At 46.3% G+C, this 9885-nt stretch overlaps 1 protein-coding gene across 1 annotated transcript; it reads left to right on the top strand.

Annotated features, from left to right (window-relative positions):
- The first annotated feature begins 840 nt into the window (after positions 1–840).
- Positions 841–8669, top strand: LOC129383015 (uncharacterized). Its single transcript, XM_055067204.2, has 2 exons — positions 841–1400; positions 8350–8669. The coding sequence occupies exons 1-2, from the start codon at positions 1124–1126 to the stop codon at positions 8460–8462; spliced, it is 390 nt and encodes a 129-aa protein (XP_054923179.1). The 5' UTR covers positions 841–1123; the 3' UTR covers positions 8463–8669.
- Positions 8670–9885: the final 1216 nt, after the last annotated feature.

The raw sequence follows: 9885 nt of genomic DNA, 5'->3' as shown, positions 1-9885 counted from the left end.
ATAAAGAAAGGGGTCAGGCAGGGAGACACAATCTCTCCAATGCTATTCACTGCGTGCTTGGAAGAAGTATTCTAGCTGTTAAACTGGGAAGGCTTAGAAATAAAGATCGACGGCGAATATCTCAGCAACCTTCGGTTTGCCGATGACATTGTTCTGTTCAGTAATAATGCAGACGAGTTAGAACAAATGATTGAGGACCTTAACAGTGGACCTAACAGATCAGGGTTTCCTGTGATTAATTGGTCATGAGACCCTGATCATGAGAAGGAAATTCACAGAATAAAAATGGGTTGGATCTCATACGGCAGACATTGTCAGCTCCTGACTGGAAGCTTGCCATTATCATTGAAAAGGAAGGTATATAATCCGTGCATTTTACCAGTGCTGACATATGGGGCAGAGACTTGGAGACTGACAAAGACGCTTGAGAACAAGTTAAGGACCGCGCAGAGAGCGATGGAACGAATATTGCTAAGCATAATGTTAAGAGACAGAAAGAGAGCGGTTTGGATCAGAGAGAAAACTGGTATAGACGATATTCTAATTGACATCAAGAGAAAAAAATGGAACTGGGCAGGCCATGTAATGCGCAGGTTAGATAACCGTTGGGCCATTAGGGTTACGGAATGGGTACCAAGCGTAGGGAAACGCAATCGAAGACGACAGGAGATTAGGTGGAGCTATGAAATTAGGAAATTCGCGGGCGCTAGTTGGAATCGGCTGGCGCAGGGCAGGGGTAATTGGAGATCGCAGGGAGAACTCTTCGTCCTGCATTGGACATAAAACAGGCTGCTGCTGCTGATGATGATGACGATGATGAAGGTGGATTAACATTGATTAAGGTGGATTGAGGGGAATTAAAGTTGGTAAACATTAGAACAAGATTTACTAAGTAGAGATTTAATCTTAAGTGACTTAGAGAATTTATAGTGGTTTCGCATTCAGATCACGTAGGGATAATTAAGTGACGGTCAATTTTTGTTCTACGGCCCGCTTCTTGGCCGATCCGTACCCGTTGTGGGTGCATCCCAATGTCTGGGATCATCATCATTACCACCATCGCTCGCATTGTCATCGTCTGCAACGGAGCAGGCTGTAGTCTGTCTGCGACACCAGGCTCGGCATGCGTCCGCCTTACGATGATTTTGACTCTCCGAGCCCGGAGGACGTGCCGCCGAGGCGGACCCGTCGGCGATTGATCTTCACCCTGCCTGGGGAAAACACCGCAGAACCCTGGAGCGAGCCCACGGCACGCCATGGCCAGCACAGCAGCGGCCCGCTGTTCGCCGCCAACGAAGTCAGCGGCGACAGCAGGAAACGCAGCGGCGACTACGCGACGTACCTGGCCGAAATGGCGCCGGCGGCCGGCGCGAAGCGCCAGCGCATCTCGGAAGACTACGGTGAGTGAAAGAGAAACGTTGACCGAAGTTGCTTCCCAAATCCGGGGCTCTGCAGGAGTCGGTGTACCGCAAAATACATGACAACATTTGAAAAGGACACTGACGAAGGATATTAAGCTAGCATGTAGCAATATGCTTCTGAAGTAGGAAAGCGGTTTGTCTCACCGTTAGAAGAGGCTTGGAAAACCAAAAAAGAAGCAAAAAAAAAAAGAAAAAAAAGAACGAGAGAGGCACGGCGATGCCGCCGTGAAGTCCACACCAGAGTTAACCATGGCATTATTAAATTTGACAACATCTACTTGAGTCTAGGTAATTTTTTTCATTAAAGAACGACATTGTAATGTGAAAAAAGATAATTAAGGAAATGAAGCCGTAATTTCTCCCGTACGGCAAAACATTGATTGAAATCGCAAATTATTAAACAGCTATACAAAGTAATGTAAGAAGCTTTATGGACAGTATGGACTACAGTAACCATTCTCTAGCTAACTAAATTAACAAGCACGGTGGCACGCGCGCACAGGCAAACACAAACACATCTCACTCAACGACCGTGGACACTCGCGGTCAAAACGCTGGCATGATCAAGAGTGGCAGCAGCGGCGAGAGAATTCCCCTTCATGCTGCCTTTGGCTTCAATGTGAACTAGGCATGCGAGAACACAGCACACACGAAGCGATCAACCACTAGCCTTTGAAGCCACCGCAATGCAGCTGAGGCCGGAGTAGAAGCGGAGACAAGGTACATGTACATATGGCACCGAAACTCCTATAGAAGCCCATACGTCCTGCAATGGCGACTTGATGGTTGATTTATTGGCATTTCCTTTGAACCGGGGTGGCGACAAATTGTCACACAGCATGCTTAATTTTATCAGGTATGCCATACATGTTTCTCATTCTAGAATTTTATTGCAATAGCAATTATATGGACACTCCAGGCGCATTTATACCGTCACCGCCGCCGGGATGTTCCGTATAAAGTCCAAGCACGATGACACCGTCGCCGGGCGTCGTATGCTGCATGTGCAGTGAAAGCGCGCGCGGGAAGCCGATGATCGCAGCTCAATCTGGCGCCTGCGAAGAAGAAAGCGGAGAGCAAACGCGCCGTCTTCTGTCGTGCGAAATGCCGTGGGGGGATGGGAGTGAGGGGGGGGGGGGGGCGGCGTTGTGCTCCGGCAGCAACTGCGTATTTCGCAACCGGACGCAGTAGAACTGGCGATCGCGGCTCAGTCTCGCGCCACATATTGAGCAACGCGGGGAGGCAGCGTGGGAGGGAGGGGGGCGGGGGACTCTGCCAAGTGGGTACTTTGCGCGGCCGCGCGCGGTCACGTGCGCCGTATCTTGAAAGGGATCTGCAGACGGCTCGTATACCTTTGTGCGCGCTGTGTTGAGGCCGCGCTTGCGTTGAAGCGATATAGCGCACGAGGGTCGCTTCGCTCCCTGCTGCTGCCGCGCTTGCTCACACCAGCGCTTTGACAGCGAGTGTCCGCGCTCATCGAGTGTGATGTGTTCATGTTTGCTTGTGCGCGCTGACACCATGCTTGTTGATTCAGTTAGTAAGCAAGTGTTTCCAATTTTATACGGCCGATAAAACTGCTATCCTCCCTTCGTATAGCTCTCTGCTAATTTGCTATCGCAATGAATGCTTCGCCTTTCGGGCGAAACTGCGACTTTCTTTTGTATACATCTCCTTAATCTTTAATGTCAATCTTAACCAGCGTTGTCCTGTCCGTTCCTTTTACTTGTACTCGCGTCCGTACTTGCTGGAACCCCCTATACGTTCACTATGCACCAACTGGCCCAGCAAACCGCACTCCTTAATCTTTCTGTTTCTTCCTCAAAACTTCTCTACCTTGTACTGCTGCCTATGCCTTTAGCGGATGCGGTCGTACCTATCACTTCCATGCTTTTTTTCGACCAATAATCTAAACGACTCTTGCTTATCTCGACTGCTGACCGCTTGATGCTTCTGTCTACATTAAATCCAAGCGCTTCTGGAAGGTGTACGTTACCTACGGGTCTCGCTGGGTCAATCTCTTCGCATTACATTAGGATGTGCTGAGTGGCCTCCGGATATTTGCATCAGCATACACATTCCTCATCTTGTAGCGAATATTTTCTCCGATATGTTTTTGTCCTTAGGCAACCAGCTCGAGCCTCAGTTAAAAAGGCACTGCCCTGTGTGTTTTCGTACAGACTTTCCCCTTCTAGTTTCTTTCCTCCCATTCTTGTAAATCTCCACGGTCTTTTTTTGTTTCCGTTGTTTGCATCCCTTTGCGCTCTCTGTTTCTCTCACTTTCTTGCTGATGACTGCTGGTTGTCTGTTTACACTTTCATTTACCCTGTACTTGGTTGCCAACTTTCTTTACCTCTTCTTCTATTGTGTGTCCACACTTTTCAGGTACAGATACTTGTGCACTTTAGCCGCCCAATTATTTTGATGCATGTTCCTGAATCTTTCTTCAAAAGAGGCCCAAACCATGTCACCCTGCACTGCCTATCTTGTGGTATTGCCGTATGCTTCCAAAGCCAACCGGTCTACCGATCTTTGGTCAAGTTCCAACCCCGATAAAATTAAATTATGGGGTTTTACGTGCCAAAACCACTTTCTGATTATGAGGCACGCCGTAGTGGAGGACTCCGGAAATTTCGACCACCTGGGGTTCTTTAACGTGCACCTAAATCTAAGCACACGGGTGTTTTCGCATTTCGCCCTTATCGAAATGTGGCCACCGTGGCCGGGATTCGATCCCGCGACCTCGTGCTCAGCAGCCCAACACCAACCCCGATAGGTATCCGATCTTATGCACAGAATGGCATTTGCGAACGTTAGCGCTGCCCCAATTACTCCTTTTCAGATTGAACACACCACCTCCTATATATTGTGGCCCCAGACTTCCCTGTGTTTCATTATTGCTGCATTCCGCTTTCCCTTTATTTTCTAATTCTATTGGCAGTGAGGCACAGCAGCGCCATCCACATTTAGCAGGGCGAACTTCTCGGTGAAAAAAAAAAAATCAATGTTTGCCGTCCGAGGCTTGTTGCGCCAAGGCTTCAGCTCACATCATACTGCTGCAGAGCGCACAACAGTATTAGCGAAGCCTAAGTAAGTGAGAATATTCGTCACAACATTGCGTCACCATCCAACACGTCTGACCCATCTATATTTATAGCCCTTATGCTATAACTGCAGGCATTGCATCGGTGAGCCTTGAGAGTTTTTGCAAGAATTCAGAGCAATGGGTTCACCCAGATTTTGAGCTAAGTACCACATGCATGTGTCCTTAGTGCCAAAACACATCTGTTATATGGGTGTCAAGATAAAATGAACATTACAATAAAATAATTCACAAAACCACGCTTTCATCTTCAGTAACATATCAGGCGGGTCACTTGTAATTTTTCTCTGGTACTGAAGACTTAGCTCAAACATATTATTTAGTGAAAATGTAGTTAAAAATAATATTACCAATAAAATCTTGTAAGGTTAATACTATATATATTGTTATTACTTTTTATGGCTACACATAAGAGAGTTTTGAAGGCATTACAGTGTTAAGTAGGTAATACAATGTCAGTATTTCTCAGCACGCATCGCACACGTGCTAACTGCAGAAACCCTGCACAGCTTCGTACTCGTAATTGTCCGTGGTTGGAATCGAACAGCCTGTGACTTCAAATTTTCTTACCTTGTATGTACTTTTCCAAATGTTTCAGTTGGTGATGTATTGGCTGCATAGTTTTTATTAACTGGTGCTTTTCCCCGCAAAATGCAGTCGCGCTTCAGTCGCGCTTCAGTCGCACGACCATAATTGATGTCGTTGCTCATTGATTTGGAACCGTATTTCAGCCTTGACTTCGCGGCCACGTGAATTGGCCTTGGCAAAGACGCGGTCAGCCCTGCCCTCCCCCTTCCTCACCCTTGCGCGTCCGGAATATCGGCGCGCATCTTTCTCGCCTCCCCTTGCACGTGCGAGAAGGCGCCGCCACACCAAGCCACCATCCTTGTCGGCTCGTCCTCGCATGCTTTCACCCGCACCTACAGCACACAGCTCTAACGAAACCTCACGGCGACGCCGACGGCGCGAATTCGCCTGGAGTGTCCGCGTAATTTCTATCCCAGTAAACGGGTAGAAGGAACAATTAATGGAAGGCTTCTTTTTTTCATGACTGTGAAGTTTGGACGCATGGGTGCCAGTGCACCTTCAGTAGTTTTAGGTCTGGACACTGTCAAGTTCTGAAAAAGAAAAGGTTTTACACAAGATGATAACAATAGATGATAGGCAAAACTTGCAAGTGCGCTTCAACACACACCTCCTTTGACGCAACCGAGATGGCGGACCTCGGGCCAGAATCACAATTTAAATGCCAACATGCGGGATGGTAACATCATTTCTGCCACCGTCCGTTCCCCGCACCGCCCAAGCTTTTAAAACGCGTGTTTCAGCTTTAGCAGCGCTACAAGCGGAAACATGGCCATATTGGTTAGATCAATTTAGCTATGTGAGAAAGCCTGCTTACGGACTTTCGCATATAGTCTATTGCAACGTATCTTTGAGGCACACTTTTACAATACAATACATACGCACGTACAACACAATACACTAAAATACAATTTTATTTCCGTGAAGAAGATGAAGGACCCTGTGAGTAAAAGCTGCCACTAAGAGCAGCTTGACAGAAGCCCACAGCCCTCTCAGTACACTGCAGTTGGCGATAGCACCAAACGTGATAGATTTCAGTTAACGTAAAAAACACCTATCAACCAGGTAGCAAGGACATAAAAAGAAGTTGACATTATGGCTAGACTGAAACCAAAACTTACGTGCATCAAAATAAGTAAAAGGAACGTGGTGATACCTCACACAAATCAAATGATTTTTTTACCCAAAGAAAAAATAAATTCTAATGTTTTGTGGTGTAGTTCTTGAAATATCGAGTCCAGTTCAATTGCGTTAATTCAAAAGTGTAGGCATTTGACAATTTTTTTCCGTTTTGCAGTTACCGTTTTGCAAATTTCTTTATGTCGAGTGGCCAATGACGTCGCTTTATGTTGAAGTGCGGCAAGCTTGTTCAGAAATGTACGATTTGTTCTTATTTGTCTTTTTAAAGCCATGTTTAGTTTGTACCGGTATAAGCTAAACATGGGCAGCACGTGTGCCAGTGGGAACCGGTCAGATGCAAGGCAGTCGTTCTAAACATTAAACAGTGTTATTATAATTTTTTCAGTAAATGTGTTTTGCATGTTTGTGATTGTCGTAGTACCCCACACTTTATGATGCAGTAATAAAGGTACGAGCGGAATGGAGAATGGTAAATAAGAGTATTTAGTCTGAATATGAGTAATGTGTTATTACACCGACGTGTCGTACCGACGACGTGGGCCAATTTTTTGGAAACATGATTGTTATGGTCATTCCGAGTCGCATTTTGCGGAAAAGTTACCCCTAATATTTTAGTACCATTGACCAACTCTGTAGATGTCGCTCCATAAAAGGGGTTAAGAACGCTATGTACTTGTTTATTTATTGTTCTGTTTAATATACCTTGCTTCTTGTTTATATTCACTTCTGAAGTACTTACGTCAGACCATTTATGCAACTGAGAGAGAATCAAGCTGCCCTTATGTTGAAGTTCGTAATTGCAGTCTTTACCGTAGAAATAATGACGCATCATCAGAGTGTAGAACATATTTCACTTCGGTGTGGGTGTTTACTAAATCGTTCATCTGTTCCATTAAAAGGAACAGGTCCGAGAATACTAACCTGTGGTACGCCTTTCGCAATAAGCTTCAAGTAAGGGCCGTAAGTTTGAATTTGCACTATCTGTTTTTCTGCTGTTTAGGTAAGACGTGATCAAATTTAATGCGTGCCCTCTGATATCATAACTTTCAAGTTTCTTAAGCGGTATATTATGGTCAATGTTCTCATAAGCCTTGATAAAATTCACGTAAATACCGTGTGTGTAATACGCGTTTTCTGATGCGGTTTCACGCTTGTTACTTTTACATCACAATGTTTACCTGCATCTGAACACGTTATGTTTTACTATCTATTAAATTTGTGTATGTATGACGAGAGTAAACGAATGAATGAACAGTTGTTAGTGCGCAAGGTCCGTTTTCTTGCTAGTGTACCTGAGTGCACCACTTTTACAGTGCAACCATCTTCATGCAGTCAAGCCATACTAACTAGTCTCCGTCTAAGCACTTCTAAAGGTCAGTAATAAAGGGAAAATTCGACTTCAAATCCGACTTGTTGATGAATTCGACTTCGCCCTGCCATCTGCCAGCCGCCTGGTTAGCTCAGATGGTAGAGCGGCTGCCCCGGAAAGGCGGTGGTCTCGGGTTCGCGTCCCGGACCAGGACGAATTTTTCCTCAACTGCGAGGCTTTTCTTTCATGCATCCCGTATGGGTTTCCTTTGTAGTAATCGCTACGAACGGGTGGATGTCTTATTTGCCCTTTATTACTTACTTCTCTCCACCTTGCGAATTTCCGCAAAACTATTGCGTCATACTTCTAAAGGTCGTACGTTCGTGGTATTTTACGGGCGTATATGTGAGCGTACTTGTGAACGTATGTGTAAGCGTTGATATGAGCGTATATGTGAGCATATATGTGGGCGCACGGGAAATATGTGATCTTTAAGCCTATGCATCATGAGTGCGATCGCGACACACACTCGTGCTTTCCGTGCGGAATCAATCGCGCTGTTTGTCTCGTACCAGGCCCTGCAATCGGAGGCCAGCATTGAGATCACTTTTAGGGCAGCAGCGACATGTGAGGTGTCTTCAGGCCCGCATAATGTATTGCATTTTCATTTTTCAAAACAATTCCTTCAGGCATCCACACTGGTCTAGGTTTGGGCGTTCGAAACGTCCTTTCTTTCAACTTGACTGAAAAAAAAAATACTGGCCCGAGATTTCTTGAACTTTTGCCTTACGCAGGTCACCTCCAGGATAAGTGCATAATGTGCCGTTTCCTGGACGTGCTGGCGAGGTGCTACAACTGGGCCTGCGTCAGCCTTCTAGCGTGGCTCTACTTCAGGTGGTTCAGCTGAAGCGGCACTGGGTGTGCTGCAGTGGTGCGGCCCGCTCTCGGCAGTCGAGCCGCTCCCAAAGAGCCGCGCCCCCGAGAACAAACCGTGCTGCGTATTCCGCTGTGGTCAATGCAGACAAATTGCGCCCCACGCTGGACTATCGCGTTAAACTTTCTGAGGTGGAGCAACATATCGCGTGAGCGTTGCGACTTGCCTATAGCTGTGTCAGGTAAAGTATAGCTTAATGTGGCGGCTGTGTACCGCGTAGCCCTGAACGTTCGTCGTTAATCTGCGTACAAGCGTCACAGTCGAAAGAAAGGAACCGATGCTACACTTATATTTGGTGCGCAAACAATCCGAAGGGTTCCTTGCGTGTTCTGCACTGAAAAGACTGACGTAAAAACGAGGCGTTATTTAAGAGATGTGGCACTTGTCTGAAACCGACATGCTGTGTAATTTGAGCATGGGAAGGCCCGTAATTTTTCACGCGTTAGTTCTCTCCACAGATCTGTAAAAATTACTGTTTAACAATAGTTCTGGCCTTGTGGCTAGTTTATTGCATCCTGTTAAATATTTCCTAGATGTTCCTTTAATGCCTGGCTTTGGAACGGCTTTGTCTCTTTGGGGGAGGAATTAATTCCGGAAGCTTGTCGAGGACAGCTCGTGCAACTTGTGTGGGCGAATCTGCAGGTTGTGTCCCGTACAGGAGACAACCTCCCGTGATCACTTTGTCATTGCTAAGTCACGTTTGTTCACGGCTCAATTATTGTTTTCGTGCAGATGTAAATTTGCGTCAGACTATACGGACTCAAGTAAACTGCGGCACTACCACATTATACGAGTCCACATATACCAGGGAGTACAATTTTGCACGTTCCGTACCTCTGAAAAGATAGTTGTAGATGCGAACGCATGTACCTTGCGCTGCTACTCAAAAAGAGCGTGGCAAGTGGAGGTCTCCCTTCACTTGCCTCTGAGTCAAGTGAAGTTCAATCACGCCGCCATTTCAAAGCAGTCATAATAGCTCTCCCTTGGTGGAGGGGTTAACGCTAATATGTGAAAGTTTTTGTGTCAGTATTTAAGATACTTCTTTAAGTGATTGCAAAAATCAGGGTAATATAGATTAAGGAAAGACTTGCTCCGCACGCCCGCAGGCAGGCAAGCACGCAAACGTCTTGCGCGTGCTGCGAGGGGGGGAGCCCCTGCGGTCTAATATTACAATCGTGCTTACTCGCTATTTGTAGTGGGCCCGCCGTGGTCAGAGGAGATAGATGGGCGCTAACTGCCATCCCTCCGTCTTGCTGCCAGAGTCTGTTTACGCCATTTCTGGACTCTACGTGTCAAACGCAAGGGGCGACACAGCTGAGCAACCATGAAATCTCTGCAAGAAATGGCATACTTGTTAACCTTATAACTCCTGGTGAGCACAGATTTGATTTAGAGG

Source organism: Dermacentor andersoni, chromosome 3, assembly GCF_023375885.2.
Source record: "Dermacentor andersoni chromosome 3, qqDerAnde1_hic_scaffold, whole genome shotgun sequence".
In the NCBI taxonomy this organism is placed as follows: domain Eukaryota; kingdom Metazoa; phylum Arthropoda; class Arachnida; order Ixodida; family Ixodidae; genus Dermacentor; species Dermacentor andersoni.
The sequence above is the reverse complement of the archived record's forward strand: the minus strand, read 5'-3'. Positions and strand labels throughout refer to the sequence as shown.